The following is a 20,484-nucleotide window of genomic DNA, read 5'->3' as shown; positions in this document are numbered from 1 at the left end:
TCTGATGGTTGCCTCACCTTCAGGATTAGAATATATCCACTTGGTCAAAAATGGGGACAAGCACGCAACAGAACAATGCATGTTAACAATTAACATTAACCAGCTTATACCATAGAGTGTACCAAAAAAGAATTTAGAGTTAAAATAAAACTAACACCGGAACAAAATTTAGTTTAGCAGAGATAAACGAGTGGTATATTCAAAAGTGGGGATATAGCTCATTACCTCTTCAATCGTAAAATTTCTACAAAATAAAAATTCGAGAGCTAAAACTTGAAGCCTACATAGAATTTGGGTATAATGAATCCTAAGATTCTTAAGGGTCATGCGAGGTTCAATCATTGCAATGTTAGAGATCCCATTCCTAATTTATGAGCTCTCGCACTTGAAAAAGAGAATTTCATAGCAAGATGGTCGAACTCCTTATACTTAACTGAATTCAATCAATCAAAATCCAACTACAGCTCCATATTTTGTCGGAGAAAAATTAACAAATTGAGGTTTGAAACTTGACAATTTTCGTTCTGTCACATTCCAATTGACGAGTTGTGTTGTAACGTGCAACGTGCATCAATTCCCATGGTAACAAACAGCAATAAAATTGATAATAACGCGCATAATCAAAATAAGCACGCATTTCACATAACACCGAAGAATAATCGAAGCCACGCTTTCCTACGATACAATAGAGCGACGAGGTAGACGCGATTGGATCCCGCAGCGGAAAAATAAGAAAATCCCCAAAAGAAACCCTAGGCGGCGAAAGTAGAAGTAGCATAGAAAAAAAAGAGTAGCACTAGAATAAACTCAATAACTGTCACGGTGCAAACACGGATTTGGAAATAAAAAAGAAATCGACGTAAACGAATTCTTCCTCGCAAAAGTAGAAGGCAGAACAAGAGAAGACATATTTGTGAGGGATGGAATAACGGACTTATCTGCGGTGGCTTCAGTCGCGATTCTTCAAGCGCTCGAGGCGCTGGTTGAGTTGCTCGATCTTGACGACGAGGTTGGTGACGGAGTAGAGGAGCCAGTAGAAGAGGAGCGCGGAGGCGATGAGAAGAGCGTTGCGCTGACTCTTCATGATGGATTTCTGGTGGCGGAGGTGTTCGGAGGGGGTGCAGGATTCACCCTCGCAGCTGGGACGCGTCTCGTACTTCCAGTAAATGTCCATGAGGAGGAAGAGGCAGAAGGGGACGACCGAGAGGAACGGCTTCAGCAGGTTGCGGGTGACCGCGATCAGACCCTTGCGGAGGGCGTCGAGGCCGGGGATCGTGAGGAGAATGACCATTATGGCCTCTGCGGCGGCGGCGTAGCCCAGCACAACCCACTCTAGCGCCATTAGATTAGATCTCAGCTTCCGATGATGCTTCTTCTTCTTCTTTCTTCTTTCTTCCTTTACAATTACAATGAAAGAGGTGCTTCTTCCACGGACAGACACGCAAATTAAGCCTTTTATAGCCCACCGTTTCGCATTCACATTCAACTCCCTGCAGACACGTGCTCCACACGTCACACACCACCCTCCGCTAAGTAACCCACTTCTTCCCCAACCCATAAATCACTGAGGCCTTGTCTTTTACTAACTGCACCCCGTGTTTTCTCCTTATACTCCCTATCTATATGAAGTGTGTTTTTCTTTTAAATTGGGTAATTCAATTTCTAATTATGGATCACTCTGTCCAGAAATAAGTTGGGCTGATGTTTTAGTAACTACTAGAGCTGTGTAATTCAGATTCGTCTATTGCTTCATCCATCCTTAAAATTATTAACTGCACCCCCACTAGGAAAAGATTCAAACACTCTTCATCACTTTACTACACTATACCACCACTGCACTGAGGAGGAAGAAGAAGAGATGGAGAATGCTCCAGAGGGAGAAAAAAAAAACTTGTTTCGAAAAGCTTTTACCATAAAATATTTTACGTGTTTCAAAAGAACTCTTTTTGAAACACAATCCATGAATGTATATTCTGGAAAACTCATTCAAGAAAGTATTTTATGAGTTCTGGAAAGTTTTTTTCTTTTGAAAACTTATGTAATAAACTTGTTCTAAAATACATTCATACGTTCCAAAATTTATGTTTCAGAAATCATATTTTAAAAAATTTGTTCTACAAAATCTTGTTCTGGAGAATTTAATCCACAAGTCACTTCTTTGAAGGCCGAATGAAAGTTTGAGGGGTGCATGAAAGTATTATGGGAGTGCACGAAGTAAACGCCTTGAGACTTTGAGCATTCATTACATTGAGACATTACCCTCAAATTTTACTTTTACCCTAGGTCATGATCAATCCCCAAATTTTTCTTCTGCGCTAAAATTAATAAATAAATATATAATTGTCACAATATTTAAAAGAAAGTAATAAATAATTTTAAATTAAGGAAACAGTATAACTTATAGGCCTTTCCATTTAGGCATGACTATTATCGAAAAAGACTTAATAAGAAGCTTCGTGTTCTACTCTTGAAATGAGATAGGAAGTAATCAAAAGTAGAATCTTACCTTTTCCAATAACGACATTTTGCAAAAACGAAGAAGCAAGTGTAAGCCACCGTTGCTTTACACGCCTTTTTCAATATCCTTTTTCAAAGGTGCAACAAGCCAAAACTAGTTGTTCCGTAGTTCGCTATGCAAATTATAATGCTACAATCACTTTTGCTACTTTCTTCGTCTATTTCATTTCCCTTATCTTCTCATCTACTGTTACTTTTATTTTTTTTCATTACCTTTTTAACTACTACTCAATTAATTGAAAAGCATAGCAACAACTGATTAAACTAAATATATTATTTCAAATTCATGGCTAAACTATTAACTAAAGTAGTTGACGTGGCTGCATTCATCTCGATAACCATAGGATGTATAGGTCATTTCGGTCACAACCATTTACACTTTTTCTTTATCTAAATAATTACTCTCTTTTTATCGGAAATCTCACATTGACTAATTAGGATAAATCTCATCTTACAAGTCAATTTTGTGGAATTGAGTTAGATTTAAAGTTCACCTCATAACATGATATTAAAATCACGAATTAAAGTCTATCAGTTTTGTGAGGATTGAGTTAGGCTTAAAATGTACTTCATAACATGATATCAGAACTATGACTTAAAGCCTATCTTCACAAGATTTATTATTTGTGCAATATATTAAGATACAAAATTAGTAGTTGAGTTTAAAATTTTATAATCATCCTCCTGTTTTTTCTTATTTTTATGAGCCTACTTCCTTAATGTAAAATACAATGAACACGACAGGGTTTTATAACCTTTGTCACGTATGGTGTCGTGGGTCCAATATTCTGCTTAAGAAAAGAGAGACAAGGAATGTTTCCATAATTAAGATTAGTAAAAGGGTTAGTAAAGTAAGTAATGATGTTAAGTGGAGCCAAGAATTGCATATACTAGGACAAAAATAAGTTCCTTTTTCAAAAGCAATCGATGATGGAGAAGGAGTTAGACCAAGATGGGAAGAGAAGAACGAAGAATCCGGAGCAATTTCATCAACATTGTTTGCTTCTCTAATTATTATTACCTTATAATAAATATCTAATCCTCCCTTCTCTTAAATTAATGCCACAATGGTCCATTTCTTACTGTAAAATAATAGAGTGATGATGGTACTTCCTTTATCAGAAAAACGTATCACATGAAAATAGTTGCAGGGTATATTTTTCGGCCATCATCACAATATTTGATGAAGTTAGATAGGAAAAAGTAAGTAACCATCAGTGAAACTAATCATTACAATAACTCTCGATCGATAAAGAAAAAGGTGTACATCTACTTTCTCATCTGGTTCTATATTTATTGAAAGATGAAACAGAAATCATAAATTAACACCTGCACGAGTAGGAGCAAATGATTTGACAGAAATTTCATGAAACCTTTCTTATTCTAACTTTTGGGATCGAAAGTAAGGCTCTTGGTGGTGATTAACATGAAAAGTAAGAGAAAAACTCTGATTATACCCTTCAAAAGCCTATATAACAAAGCATGCATGCTGCAGTTTTCGCTAAAGCGTTTCAGTATTTGTACACGTTGGTGGACACTAGACAAGAAAACGAATGGTCACAGAGAGTGGAATCTTTGAGCCTTTTCTCCTTATTGCAACCCATTGTGTAACTTGTTTCATGGAACAACTTTTCCATAACATCTTTCTATCTATACCTTCACTGGTATTTTCTTTATAAAAGGAACTAAGCAGAAAACTTAGAAGATAAGAATAAGATGGATTGATTACAAAAGGGAAATTTGAGACTACCGAAAGATAAAGCAAGGGCAAAAGTTGAATCCAATCCCAGTACTGTGCACATATTATGTTCTTTATTTACCACCTGCATAATTCAGATAAAGAGATAAATTAAACACTTGAAGAAAACAGAGTTAGATGCATATGAAGCGTACCTTTCTGCTTTTCGCACACTTTGGACAAGAAAGAAAGGAAAACGATGATCAGAGCAACCCCGGCAATGAGTCCAATTAGTATAGCGAGTGTCTTCTCAATCTCATCATCGTTGTGGTTGCTGTCATCTACATTGTTCATATTAAGTAAGAAAATTGCTAAAATAGTGGTAAATCATGGTAGACCAAGCAAAAATTTGCACATCTACTTTTTCCCTTTTATATTCCCAGTATCAATTATCATTTATTCTCCTCGTTTGCAGAGCCTAAAGAATAACTTTCGATAAAGATTATAAAAAGGAGCACCGCAGCAGTGAAGCACATAGAAAATTCAGATACATATATACGTTCTAGAAAGAGGAAATGATGACAATCACATAATTTTCGATAAATAATCAGCTCAGAGTTAACTGTTACGCGAGTAATCTACTGAACCCATCCCTCGTACACAAAATCTACACGCAATGGAAATTTCCGATCTAGGACAAAAACTAATACCAATGAACCAAACAATAGACACCTTGTTGCCCACAAATACTGAGAAAAATGTACGATCAAACAAAAAACCGTAGTCTTACCTCTGTTCTTATTCCCCTGTTCAAACATATTTTGACGGTAACACACACACACAAAAAAAACATTTTTCTCTTGTAAAAGGAAAAGAAGAATCCAGAGTGTGGAAGTAAATTGAGTTTGAATCCACGTTACCACTTGCCAGATCAGTTTTCAGTTTCCACACCCAACTACGTACCATCTTTTTGAAGTGGGAAGTAACATCATATAAACGAAATTCGAAAACTGTTTAATCAATGTCAATTTGTTTAATTAATTATTTATTTTTTTAAAACATGAAAAGTTAGAGAAATGATTAGTCACACACTAGGAAAGAAAGTCGAAAGGGATGACCACACCACCGCGCGCGGTGGAGCAGTTTTTACGCTACCGTTATTATTAGGGCGCGAGTGGGAGCCACCCTGGGAGTAGCGCGCGTAGCATTTGGCGAGGTACATCTCTGCCCAGGGGGAGGGCCCACAGTCGGTTTTGAGCCGTTGGATGGCAGCAGAGAGACAATCCTGGCACTCGGTGGGACTCAAGTCTCCGGTGCACTGCGCCACACCCTGAAAATCCCCATACCCACTGGTTCTGAACGTCTTGGAAGTCCCATCGGGAGTCTGCAAATACGCCAGCACAGCGTCCCTCCGAGTCAACGCGTCCGAGGTCAACCCAACGGACGGCCCACATTTCTTGGTCACAACCGTCTTGTCCTCCACCCCGACGAACGTCGCATTGTCGTACTTCACGAAACAGCCCTCGAGCTGCAACGCGCCGCCGCAGGAGGCGTAGCAGAGCGTGCCGAGCTGGGTGACCGCACGCGCCACGCAGCGCGAGCACTGGTCGTTGTTGAGGTCGCCGCGGCACTGGAAGAGGCCGTAGACGGTGTCGGAGGAGGCGGCGGCAAGGGTGAAGTTGTTGTAGTTGGCGAACGAAGCCGAGCTGATGAGCGAGGTGAGGAGCGAGTTGACGGTGCTCTCGTAGGGCGAACCCGGCGTGTACTTGGGCTGGGAGCAACCGCCGAAGATGAAGGTGTCGATGGCGGCGGAAGAGGGGGTTGCGAGGGCGGAGAAGAGGAAGAGGAAGCGGAGAAGGAGATGATGCATGGTTGGGTTTGGCATGGTGCGTGCGTGGAAGAGAAGTTTTTTGTTATGGTAAGGGTTGCTTCCGAGAGAATTTACGTAAGGAACTCACCAAGTTGATGCAAGAAGAAGCTATTTATGATTGTGGAAACAAAAGCAAGAAAAGTGGATTGCTATGTGCTTTAACTTACTAACTAATAATCTATGCATATGCATGTCTACATTATATATCCACATTTTTTTTTATATATATATACACAGCTACATCACACAACTATATTTAAATAATCAAAATTTACCGGAAAATATTCATAGATTTCTTACGGTTTGAATAAGTGTTGTTATATTTTTCAAAAATATGATATAAAAATTGAATTTTTGTGATGTGAAGAGGTTGGGTTGAGTTAATGGCAACGTGTATTGGTAGTGTTGTAGTGAGCAGATTAAGGTTGAAGTCAAAAAATGGTTAAGGGGGCTGGTAATGGTTGACTATAAAGCCACCCAAAGGCCAAAAGCTGGACTCAGTTTTACCTACTACTGCTATTATTTTATGGACACAACCTGTAACAACTACTGTTTTAAACAAAAACAACATGTTACTAATCATTCGTGTTTATACATATGTTATTTGAAGCAGTAAAAAAGGTGTAATTTTGAAAAATGGTGAAGTTGTAATTTAGATGTGTAAAGAGAGTGCACATCGCATTGAGGGGTATAGAGCACAGAGCAGAGTTAATTTGCAAAAATGTTGGTTCTTGGATTTTGTTATTGATAGGAACAGTTTGTTTGAATGGGAGTGTGTGACATTTGGCATATATCATTCCTTTTCTTTTCACGACATCACTCATTCACTCTCCTAATTATTTCGGTCTTCCACTGTTAGACCACGACCACCTACAATTCAAACTAATATTAAATCTTTAATCTAAAAATAGATATTAAATGTTATCACAAACATTCACTTCAAATGGGTGATCCATGTGGAAAGGGGAAAGGGATAAGATGAAAATAACAACAACAATAATTATAATTTTACTTCAAATATTATATTCTTTTTAGTTTTTAAAACTATTATATAACGTTTCCACGGAATTCAGTCTAATTTAGTTTTTTCGATAAATCTCTAATATTAATTGCATTGGACCCCTCGAGTTTAAAGCTTTTCAGAAAATTTAAAGCTTTAATATTGTATTTCAATGAGAAATTTTCCGATTTAAAAAAATTGAAATACTTAATAATTTAATTACTTATAATTAATTTTTTATTTTTTAAATAATTAATTTGGATTAAGTAATTGAAATTTTTTAATTTTTAATTTTTTTTGGATTAAATAATTTAATTTATATTTTATACCAAACTCAATTTTATCTTTGAATCTAACCTAACTTAATTCAACTTTTTGGTTAAAGTTGACTTTTAGTCCGAGATGACCTAACTCAACCTTCGATACGGGTCGTCCCAACTTAATGGCTCGACTCGACCTGATCTTTGAACTAGTTCGATTTTCGGCCTAACTCAAACCTTAAGCTCGGGTCGGCCCGACACAACCTTTTACTCGAAACAACTCGTCTCAACCTTCTATTCAACTCGACTCAACTTTTTGGATCGGACTTTTTTTATTCTCTAACCAATTACCAATTCCACAATTTTGAGAAATTTCAATTTTTTTATCCAAACACATTATTTTCTTTAAAAGAAATTCAAATTTTCCAAATAAATTAATTACTATTATACCATTTCATCCAAACACACTATAAAACTTAAAAAAAAAAATGCTTCACAAGCATTTCATCCTTTGTTAAATTTAATTGGAAGGCGTCTATAAGTCAATGTTTTTTATCAATGTTTAATTATAAAGGTCATGAATGTAAAACTATTTATTTTAAATATTATTCTTAAAATAGTTGATGATGTAAAGATTCACATTAGTATTAACTAAAAGTTAAATTGTTATAATTTTCGAAATAACAAAATACTGAGCATTTTGAAAAATATAATATCGAAATGCCACTACATATTACTTTTTTATTTAACGATTTGTTTTTATTGTTTAAGTTTCCATCTAATGACATACATAAAATTATAATTAAAGCATGGGTGTGATTGTTAAAGTTTGTATAAATTCATTACGTCAATTATAATCATAATATAGTAAGATTATTATCTGGTACAGTAGATGAGGAGAAACATCATGTGAAATAATAATAATAAAAAAAAAAAAAGCCTTTCACATTTACTCGTATATACAAGAAAAATTTAATGATTGTGTTGTGTATCAAACTATTTTTAACAGAAGTTTTAGATAATAGTAAATATAGGATTTAATGTATTTTTTTGTTTCTTGTGAATTTATCCAGGTTGTGATGAGATGACGTAATTAAACGATGGTTGTGTTTGCAATTGGGATTTTAAAGATGCAGTTGGATCCTTCAATGAAACCTAACGTTCTTAAACATCCACAAAGGCTAATTCAAATATTTCATTTATTACCTTTCAAAATAGATAAAGTTAATTACTTGAGAAGAAAATGGTTAAATATGTGTTTTCAAAATTTAGTAAAATTTAGAATTAGCCTTTTTTCAAAATTTTTATCAATTTAATCATTTAATTTTAAAAATGCGTGAATTTAGTCGTTTTAACTAAACTTTGTTAAACTTATCTGACATTTCAAGCACATTTCATGATAATATTTGAATTGTTTACACCATTTAATACATTTTCGCTTTATTGTTAATTCAAATATTATCATAAAATACGTTTAAAATGTCAAATAAACCTAACAAAATTTGGTAAGAAAGACTAAATCTACATATTTGTAAAGATAAATGATTAAATTGATATAAAATTTTGAAGAAAGACTAATTCCAAAATTCACATGAGAGATAAAAACATATTTAATCTTAAAAAAATAAATAAAAATAAATCTTTTAGCATGAATTGTAATTGAAAAATATTTTCAGTAGCGTGAATATTAATTTTGGCTGAACAAATATGGTCCATTCAAACACGTGAGCTCAACCTTCACTTGTACATTACAATTTACTACACATCTTCCTTCTGTACAAAGCCAAAGGGGCATATAAAAACTTAAAAAAAAAATAATGAATTTAAAAATAATGTTTAATAAAGTCATAATTTGTAGTGAGTAAAGTAATATATTTAAATTTGTATAGTTTTACTCTTTAGACCTGATAAGTAAAGAGGAATATCAAAACTTTATAAAAGGGCAGGCAGCATTAGTCACATATCTAATCGACATGAAATCTTAACAAAAAAAAATGTACATCTTTTGAAATTTTCTAATTTAAAGTTATTATGTATTATTGGCATCTTTTGAGACATTTTGCTGATCTATATTAAGTTCCTACATGTTTGAACTTAGTAATAATTCATTATTATTATTATTATTATTATTATTATGATAATAATAATTAATACTTACAATATTAGATCAATAGAAATGGACTAATTTTACCATTTTACATTCCACTTACGGAGTTTATTAGCTTTATAAATCTTTCGAAAACTCTCTTTGGATAAAACAAAACAAAAACAAAATTGTTATAAAATAAAGGTAATAAGAGAGACAAAGGAGAGGAAGAATAGAGAATGAGAGAGTAGGGAGCAACTTCTGTTTTTATGTATGTCTCATTACTGATAGGACGAGTCCTATTTATAGGTACAATATGGTAACCCAGAAAGGATATAAAATCAAATAGTAAATACAAAATATTACATCATAAAGAGTAATGAATAATATGATTATCAATCATATGAGTAATTGTATAAATCAATGGACGACCATTAATTCATAACACTCCCCCTTGGGTGTCCATTGATAAAAGAATGTGCCTCGTTAAAACCTTACTAGGAAAAACCCTTTGGGATAAAAACCTAGTGAAGGAAAAAGAGTACATCATTCTATATAATATTGTTTTTTGCATCTTCTAATTTCTCCCCCTCATGTAAACTTACATCATTAAGATGGCGGAGTCCAATCCTATGAACCAATTGCTCAAAAGTTCTCCTTGGCAAAGACTTTGTCAATAAATCTGCTAGATTTTCACATGAGCGAATCTTTTGGATCTCTACATCACCATTTCTTTGAAGATCATGAGTGAAAAAGAATTTTGGAAGAATATGTTTTGTTCTGTCTCCTTTAATATATCCTTCTTTCAATTGAGCAATGCATGCACTATTGTCTTCATATATCGTTGTTGGTTTCATTTTTCCCAAGGATAAACCACAAGTTTGTCGCACATGTTGAATTATAGACCTTAACCAAACACATTCACGACTTGCCTCATGTAATGCTAAAATTTCTGCATGATTTGACGATGTTGCTGTTATTGTTTGTTTCACAGATCGCCATGAAATCGCTGTGCCACCACATGTGAACAAATATCCTGTTTGTGATCGACCATTATGAGGATCTGATAAATAACCTGCATTTGCATAACCCATTAGATCTAATTTTGAATCATTTGGGTAAAACAAGCCCATATTCATAGTGCCTTTAAGGTAACGGAGTATTTGTTTTACTCCATTCCAATGTCTTCTTGTAGGTGAAGAACTATATCTTGCTAACAAATTTACAGCAAATGCTATATCGGGTCGAGTATAATTAGCAAGATACATTAGTGCTCCTATAGCACTAAGATATGGTACTTCAGGACCAAGTAGTTCTTCATCTTTTTCTTGAGGTCTAAAAGGGTCTTTATCAACATCTAATGACCTCACCACCATTGGAGTGCATAGTGAATGTGATTTGTCCATATAGAACTTTTTAAGCACTTTCGTTATATAAGCTTCTTGATGTACAAGAACACCTTTGTTTAAATACTCAATTTGTAATCCCAAACAAAACTTTGTCCTTCCAAGATCCTTCATCTCAAATTCTTTCTTTAAACAATCAATTGCCTTTGTGAGCTCATTAGGAGTTCCAACTATGTTTATGTCATCTACATAAACAGCAATTATGGCAAATTCATTCTCGGATCTTTTCATATAAATACAAGGACAAATAGGGTCATTTTTATACCCTTCCTTTAATAAGTACTCACTTAGACGGTTATACCACATACGTCCTGATTGTTTCAATCCATAAAGGGACTTATTCAATTTTATTGAATAATCCTTTTTAGAATTTGCTTTGTTGGGCACATTAAATCCTTCAGGGAGTTTCATATAAATATCATTTTCCAAAGAGCCATACAAATAGGCTGTAACAACATCCATGAGGTGCAAATTCAAACCTTCTTGTGCAACAAGGCTAATTAAATATCTAAATGTTGTTGCATCCAATACTGGAGAATATGTCTCCTCAAAATCAATACCAGGTCTTTGTGAAAAACCTTGAGCAACTAACCGTGCTTTGTATCTAACAATTTCACCATTCTCATTTCGTTTTTGTACAAAAACCCATCTGTACCCAATAGGTTTTACACCCTCAGGTGTGCGAACTACAGGTCCAAAAACCTTTCGTTTAGCAAGCGAATCTAATTCTGCTTGGATTGCATCTTTCCATTTTGGCCAATCATTTCTTTGCCGACAATCTTCAATTGTCATTGGTTCTTGATCATCATTGTCACTTATGACATCCTTTGCTACATTATATGCAAAAACCTCGTCAATATTGACTTTATTTCGATTCCATATTTTATGATTCATGACATAATTTATTGAGATCTCATCATTTTCAACAATTTCAGGTACCTGAGGTTCTTCTGGAACCGAATCATTGATTATGTCAAAAGAATCTTTTGGGACTTTTACCCCCTCGATTAGGCCATCTTGCCTTTTTTCCCTTTTTCTCACACGAGGATTTTTATCTTTGGAACCCAAAGGCCTACCACGCTTTAGGCGTGTTTGAGATTCATTTGCTATATTAGATTGTCCAACAGGAATATCAATTCTGATTGGAGTATTAGCAGCGGGTATATGCGACTTAGTTACCCTTTTTGTGTCAGTAAAAGCATCTGGTAATTGGTTGGCCAATTTTTGTAAATGAATTATCCGTTGAACTTCTAGTTCACACTCTTTTGTACGAGGATCAAGATGAGATAATGATAATTCATTCCAACCAATATCTTTTTCCAGTTTCTTTCTTTCTCCCCCTAACGTTGGAAAAATTGATTCATCAAAATGACTATCAGCAAATCGAGCTGTAAATAAGTCACCTGTTGATGGTTCAAGATATTTTATTATCGATGGAGAATCATATCCAACATATATTCCCAAACGTCTTTGAGGACCCATCATAGTCCTTTTTGGTGGGGAAATTGGGACATATACAGCACACCCAAAAATTCTTAAATGAGAAATATTTGGTTGTTGACCAAAAACCAACTGTAAAGGAGAGTATTTGTGATAACTTGTTGGTCTGATGCGAATCAATACTGCAGCATGCAGAATTGCATATCCCCAAGTAGTCATTGGAAGATTAGCTTTCATAAGTAAAGGTCGTGCAATCAATTTTAGACGTTTTATCAATGATTCTGCAAGTCCATTTTGAGTATGAACATGTGCTACTGGATGTTCAACTTCAATTCCAATTGACATACAATACTCATTAAAAGCATGAGATGTAAATTCACCAGCATTATCAAGACGAATTTTCTTAATTGGATAATCTGGGAAGTGGGCTCTTAACTTGATCAATTGTGCTAATAACTTAGCAAATGCTTGATTTCGAGTTGATAGTAAACAAATATGTGACCATCTAGTGGACGCATCAATTAATACCATGAAATATCTAAATGATCCACATGGTGGGTGTATTGGACCACAAATATCACCTTGTATTCGTTCTAAAAATGAGATTGACTCATTTCTAATTTTTTTTCTGGTGATGGTCTTATTATCAATTTTCCCTGCGAACATGCAGTACATGAGAAATCATTGGACTGAAGAAGCTTTTGACTTTTAAGTGGATGTCCACATGAGTTTTCAGCTATTTTTCGCATCATGATATATCCAGGATGACCCAACCGATCATGCCAAACAAGAAATTCATTCTTATTTGTAAGCTTCTGGCTTACAATAACATGCGTCTCAATCGCATTAATATATGTGTAGTACAAGCCATAAGAGAAGGCTGATAATTTCTCCAATACACATTTTTTATTTGACTCAATTTGAGTGATATAAAGATATTCAACATCTCCTTCATTATTTGTCTCAATATGATATCCATTTAGACGAATATCCTTGAAACTTAATAAGTTTCTATTGGACTTAGGAGAATAAAATGCATTTTTAATATGCAATCTTGTACCTCTTGGCAGAAGTACTGTAGCTCTTCCAGAGCCTTCAATTATATTTGTAGTACCAGAAATAGTACTAACATTGACTTCTCGCATTACCAAAGTAGAGAAAAATTTATTACTCTTGAGAATTGTATGAGTTGTTGCACTATCAGCAAGGCACAGATCCTCATCATTGGTGTTAATGCCAATATTCATTCTTCATATAAACATAAATATCAATATTAGAGATTACTTTGTAAGAGGAGAGAAAGAAAAAAAAAATAAAATAGAGGATTTTATTCATAAAAACATAAAAATTTGTACATATAAAAGCAACATGAATTAAATATAAAACATTGTCTTAAAAATTAATCATAAAATAAAACTATTTTCTAACACTCCCATCACCAATAAGGTGATCAATGCTTCCATCGGGTTTAGAAAAGAAATCACCAATATCAAGATGAGTCCTATTTATAGGTACAATATGGTAACCCAGAAAGGATATAAAATCAAATAGTAAATACAAAATATTACATCATAAAGAGTAATGAATAATATGATTATCAATCATATGAGTAATTGTATAAATCAATGGACGACCATTAATTCATAACAAAAATTATTTTATTAAGCTTTAAAAATAAGTTTTAGGTAACAAAATTCCCACTGTATATTTTCTTGTGGAAACCAAAATACATGGCTGAAAAACACAGAGCCTTCAACATGATCTAATTATTATACCTACAAACAACAATCATAGAATCTCTCTATCATTGCCACTTTTATTTTTATCCATTATTTTTACAAAATGCACACATAAAATACCTAAAGTATGTTCTATATCAATTAAATACAACCTTAATTAAGTATATTTTATCTCATTTAAATACAAATAATAAAATTATGAAAAAAAAAACACAAGTGAATCAATAAAATTTCACAAAAGTACACTTTGAATCTATAACAATATATAAGGATGATTTCCTCTTTTATGTCCACATTTCAAAATATCAATGTTACCCTTTAAAATATAATTATTTATTAAATTCTTGAAAATTGACCGTTATTTTTATAAACTTTTTTTCTTCTATTTATCAACAATTATTCTCTTATCTTTTCTTATATATTTCACTTTATTTTTAATAAATATAATTTTATGTTATATATTAATTTAATAACATTATATTATCATCAATTGTTAATATAATATCACGTATATTTAAACAATACGTACACATATACTTGTATATACGCTAGTGATTATAATATTATTATCGTTCCGACTCTTTAACAATCAATTTAAAATGTCTTGAATCTCAATTTTATTATTGGATATATTAGAACAATCACATTTAGTTTATATATTATGATTTAATTATACTTCTATTAATTAGGTGGATTACCAATCGATCAAATCTCAGGTCAACTTAATTAAAAAAGAAAAAAGGAATGTAATTTTATATACGTGCTTCTAGTTTGTTCTGTAATTTAAAAATAATATAATTTTTTGCATGGAGAGAAAAAAAAAATAGTTGGAGACATACAAACACAAGTTTCGAATGTCTCAAACAAGAGAAGGAAAAAAATCATATAAAGTTGAAAAAGAAGAAAAAAGTAATTAATGTATCTTGTGCATTTATATTATGATAAATTAGCCCGAAGAGAATGTTTTATTTCACATTTCATATAAAATTTTCTCTATTGTTCAGTTAAGCATAAATTTATGAATATCTAAATACCTGATATGTTTTTCAAAGTTATTGGTAAATTTGACAAGTCTTCAAACAATTTTCACATAATTTTAAATAGGGATAGTAGAACATGTTATACAAGATTACAGAAGAAGAAAATTATATGCATGATGTGAATGATTGGAAAAGAAAAGTGAATGAAATTATGAATGTATAATATTGGTAAAAGAATTGAATTTGGCATTGCATTTGCTAGCTGGCAATTGTAAATGTTTGTGAGGTTGGGCCACAACACAACACAAGAAGCCCCGTGAGTGATCAAAAGTGGTTCATCAAAATTATTTGAGGTAGATGGAGATGTCGTTATTCGATTTAATCTATCTTTCATTTTCCTTTTCACTCACTTTTTTCAGTTCTTACCATTACACATATTAGGTTTTTTTAGTTCCTCTCTGCATTAATTTCATTTCAAGTCTTTCTTACTTTTCTTTCGTCTTTTAATCATCACAAAATGGTATTTTTTTTTTCTTTTGCTTCCAATTTCTGTATTTCAGATGGGTTAGACAAATCAAGTATATATAACATTATAATTATATTATTGACATATTTATTTATAATAAGATAAAATGATTTATCTTTTAATGGATAAACGCGAGAGGATATCAAATATAAATAATAAATATTTTCATTATTATATTTTCATTTTTTAATTTTATGTCAATTTTTTTTTTATTTACAATGCTCAGCCAAGCCTAATTAGAATCACTTGATGAAGTATGTGAATATAAAAAACGTACTTTGGCATTATAAAATAATAAATATTTTTATATATTGACTTTAAAATTGAATATAATTAGATAAATACAAAACAGTAATAAATATAAATAAATAAAGTTTACACTCAATTTGGTTGAGTCTAGAATAAATCAAGATGAAAAATAAGACTATATATATATATATAAAAAAAAAGACATGAGAAATAATTTTGAAAATTTGTAATTTTCGTTTTATCAATTCAATTTTCTTTTTATCTATCTCTTTTAGTCTCTCATACACTTCTAATTTCTACTTTATTTATTTTATTTTATTTATATTTTACTATCAAAACACTATATAACCCGCGTTTTCATTTTTCTTGAACTAAGTAAAATATAGTATTTTTAAATCGAGTGAAAAATAATATTTAAACTAAAAAAATAACATTGTAATCAAACAAAAAAATGTTATAATAGGGTTGTCCTAATATTTTTCTTCAAACTCCTTTAAATCCTTTTTTTATTCCATTGAACCAAAAACAAAACAGAGAAACATTAATTTGTAAAATGAAGACTCGTTTGTTTCAATTTAGAAGAGACGAAAGATACATGAAAAAAGAAGAAGATGAAGTTTCCTTCTATAACATATTATCATCACTTCATATATTTTTAAGGATATTTATGTTATTCTAGACATTTTCTCTTTTGCTTTTATTCAATCAAACAAAAATGTTTAATAATTCATTTTTTTAATTATTCATTCTTTAAAAGGGGTAAGAAACATGGGTTAATATAGAAAGAAAAAAGCTAAATCACCTTTAGTTTTGTTAAAGACATTTATGTTATAAAAAGCTATTTTTATTTTATTTAATTTTATGTTCCCTTTATTTTTAAAGAAACATATGATAATATTACAAGAAGTTGAAACTTGTGTTACAATTAATGCGTAAGGTATTAGAATTGATTGATGTTTACGCAGTTCTATGGACAGATTAGCTGAAAGTGAATAGAAAATGTTTAGTGTCTAAGCATAGTTGTTAGTTGTGCTAATCCTATTGTTGGCAAAAAGCACATAATCATTCGCACCAAACAAACAAACATGAAATTTTCTACTATTACAAAAAAAAAGCATCCAACTTAAGCGTGACAAATTCTTACCAGAACCCACTATTACAATAGTTATTACAATTCGACAAAGACATTTCTCCGTCCCTCCAATATACGCTAGAGTGAGAACCTTCCTTGCACTCTAACTGTTCGAGAAAAAGCCTCAATAGTCAATTCAACCCAAACGAAGTTGATTGATATGGATTACACTACCAAGAAACCCTCATGCATATCACTACGATTTTCCACGGATAACAATAAATTTCAAACACCTGCAGAAAGACCACGCCATTCTAAGTTTCAACATTTTTAATTGGTCTTCAAGCATGTGATATGCTTCTGAAAAAAACATTGATTCATTAGTCAAGTTATTCAACGAATAGAAAGATGCATATGTCGATGAAATTAAGATAAATTAAAAGTTCTATTGTGTTTTGTATTTTAGTGTCACAATTTAGAATGAAAAAAAAAGTCACAAACATGAGTATACCCTACCATCACAGGGATTAGAGAAGAGGAAATAGTAAAACAGACACAACAACATGTCACCTTCATTAGACAACCCGAAATAAACTTTAATTTTGGAGAGGGTTCTTTTTCTCTTTGTAGTTGTTCGTGAGAAAATAGATAAAATAAAAAAGTGAAAATAGTTTGCGTGCATGAAAATAGATAATATGAGTGAAACTTTGATTTGCATGATTTTCTTTTTCGGGAATTATTTTCCTATGCTTTGTGTATATTTATACATATATGTACAACATAGAGAGAAAGATAATGAAGAATTTTTTGAGGGAAACCTGTGTTTGATGGAAAAGTTTGATTAGGTATTCCAATTTCCACCTATCAAATATAGCATGAAAAGAAGAGAAGCAAAGCACCCAAACAACTTCAATTATTTTGTCTTCTTTTAACTTGTCGGGCAATAAGAAAATTTATTTATTCCTCACACATAAGAACAAAAAATATAAAAGCTCTTAAATTAATGGCCTAGACTTCTTTTTATGAACAACATTTGAAAGTGGGATTTTTTTTTTTGTGCATTTTCGTTTAATTATAGAACAATTTCATTCATCTGCAGTAACCAAATTCTACAGCCATAAAGTGTAATTTCATTTCTCCACTGAAATTTAGGCTTTTTCCACGTTTCTCTTCCTCACAAAACCAGTCTCCAATTTTTTTCTTTATTAGCCGATCAAGTCAACCTTCAAAGGTTGAGTTCGTGAATCATAATTAAAGTAATTAAATAGTTTGAAATTTCATGACCTTAACTTGCAAATATAGATAATAAATTCTGCAAACTTAATGAGTAGTCAATTATTTTGCTTTGGGATTGCAAATCTTACGTCTTACTTCCATATGAATCCGTGAAATCATGATAAAGTTTGGTCCAAACACTGAGGTGAGTAGAAAATTTTCCATTTTGAGATTAACAAAATAATTGAAGTTGATATTGAATTAATATAAGGTTGTAGTTGAATAAGATGAAGTTGATTGATGCCTACGTATGAAGCAAGGTCCCATAATTGACTAAATAGAAACAGATATCCTTCAAACACGTCTAAGCACAATCTCCATATACATGGTCAAGTCATTGTACGAAACATGACACATTAAATACACCTCTTTTTTTTTTTTTCTTTCTTTCCCCCCAGAAATAGTAAAAAGGAAGGGTGAAAATAATCATGGTTGGTTTCAATGATTGAGCAGTAATATATTAATAAAACGCTTAAACATTCGACGTATGGTTTAAGTTTCGGTCTTTGTTTCTCACCACACACAAACACAAACACAAATGGTTGGTGGGTGCAGTAGCTGATTGTTGAGGCTTGAGCATTGGGTGTTCCATCAAAGGAAAAAAGAAAAGCGAAAGAGCGTTGAAAGAGAGAAGGAAAGTCACTTCAAGAATTCCATAATTTTTTCTTTTATTATCGATAATTGTTAGTTGTTATTATAACGGGAGAGCTGGATTCACAACCTCTCTCACATCTTTTTTCCAACCCTTCAAGTCAATCTTAAAACTCTCAAATATTAACGAAGGAAGTTGAATTCACAACCTCTCTTATCCTTCTGTTCGACTCTATTACTAACTAAGTTATTTGAGCTCGTTTCGAGAGTTCAATAATGAAGGGGACAAAGTATTGTGATATGTAATATTTTTTTTTTACATGAGAAGTTATGAGGATTTTTGTCTTTGGCTTGTGATGTGCCTCCACAAGAACACATCACTACAACTCTACATTAGGCTTTCTGGCTCAACTTCCGACCAAAAAGCCAATTTCATTTTGCCCCTACGGATAAGGTTTTGCTATTGCATCACTGATTTATTATGCTCAATCAATCAATAATAATGAATTTATTACCTTTGCATGAATAAATATGCATTGCCCAATTTAGCGTTGATTGAATCTGTGTCTGCATCTCATATGGTATCATTACCCTAATATACACACACACACACACAAACTTCAAGGATGCGATGGGAAACATGCACATAAATTATTGAAAACCAACCCATGCTGCTATTGCTAGCTACATAAGAACTTCGGATTCAGCGTATCCACAGCCACGTGAAATTTCCATATATCACTCTGTTTATTCTATTAATGCAACAAAGGTTTATGTTATGTACAACAAACCCCATGAAGTAAAACTTCAGTATGTTAAGAAAAGAAAATACAGGAACAGGGATGGTTGGTTTTAGAGACTAAAAAACCAGTATCAGATTAAAATGAATTCATTTTACTTGGTGCTTGTTAAAAGGAAGAATGGTATATAAAATGAATGGATGGACAATTTTCCTTTTCTTTTTTCTTTTTTGTTCTGTAAATGAGTGCTGTAGACAGCTCCACATTCGTATTATGACTCGTATACTCTCACATGTCCCTGCCACTCATTATTATGAATAATGTTTGCTCAATAAAATTGACAAAAATGTCTTCTTCCGAATCTCATCATGCCTTGTATCCATCTTCACAATTCGTATCACCATTCATACAATATATCAATGATCATATTATAATGTATTCCTTTTCCCTCTCTCACTATGATCAATCTTATTTACCTGTTGCCATGTATATTAACTTTTTTTCCATTTTCCACCTATGATTTTATCTACTAAATTTTATACTTCGACCAACAACATAGTGGAAGGAAATAAAACACATGTACACATTGCATAGCTTCAAGTAAATCAAGGCCAAATCATTAAATATTTTAAGTACTATAATGTTTGAATTTTCAATTTTTTTTAATCTATGCACCAAGTCATTTTCACAACTAGTCTACAAACCTCACTGTTGGACAAACATGATGCAAATACCGTCCTCTCTGTCTTCCCTTCTTTAAATTGGAATTATTGTCGATGAAACAACGTAAGTGGATTTCGTAAAACTCACCCTTTTGCTCTTTCCCGCAAAATTCCATAATTTCAACAGTAGTGTTTTTTTATTTATATTTTTTTTATCAAATGGAGTAAGTTTTCCCTTTTTCTTATTGCCACATTTTTTTTTTGCGTTCACTTTTAAATTCAATTCTTATGATAATGATTGCTATGACATACGACATTTATCATAATTATGTGATCCATGTATAAAATAATTTTATGGGTTGAATTTCTACTTGATTGTCTATTGTCAGTTCA

At 32.4% G+C, this 20,484-nt stretch overlaps 2 protein-coding genes across 2 annotated transcripts; both read right to left on the bottom strand.

The window, feature by feature from the left end:
* Nucleotides 1–643: 643 nt before the first annotated feature.
* Nucleotides 644–1,449, bottom strand: LOC114179948. Its single transcript, XM_028066465.1, has one exon. It carries the CDS (start codon nucleotides 1,340–1,342, stop codon nucleotides 950–952), a length of 393 nt encoding a protein of 130 aa, XP_027922266.1. The 5' UTR covers nucleotides 1,343–1,449; the 3' UTR covers nucleotides 644–949.
* Nucleotides 1,450–3,765: 2,316 nt separating this feature from the next.
* Nucleotides 3,766–6,232, bottom strand: LOC114179693 (plasmodesmata-located protein 6). The gene is made up of 3 exons (XM_028066107.1): nucleotides 5,351–6,232; nucleotides 4,411–4,536; nucleotides 3,766–4,340 (listed from the first exon to the last, which is right to left on the bottom strand). Exons 1-3 carry the CDS (start codon nucleotides 6,078–6,080, stop codon nucleotides 4,330–4,332), a joined length of 867 nt encoding a protein of 288 aa, XP_027921908.1. The 5' UTR covers nucleotides 6,081–6,232; the 3' UTR covers nucleotides 3,766–4,329.
* Nucleotides 6,233–20,484: the final 14,252 nt, after the last annotated feature.

Source organism: Vigna unguiculata, chromosome 3 (assembly GCF_004118075.2).
Source record: "Vigna unguiculata cultivar IT97K-499-35 chromosome 3, ASM411807v1, whole genome shotgun sequence".
NCBI classification, from domain to species: domain Eukaryota; kingdom Viridiplantae; phylum Streptophyta; class Magnoliopsida; order Fabales; family Fabaceae; genus Vigna; species Vigna unguiculata.
Note: the sequence above shows the minus strand (reverse complement) of the source record. Positions and strands in the feature narration are given on the sequence as shown.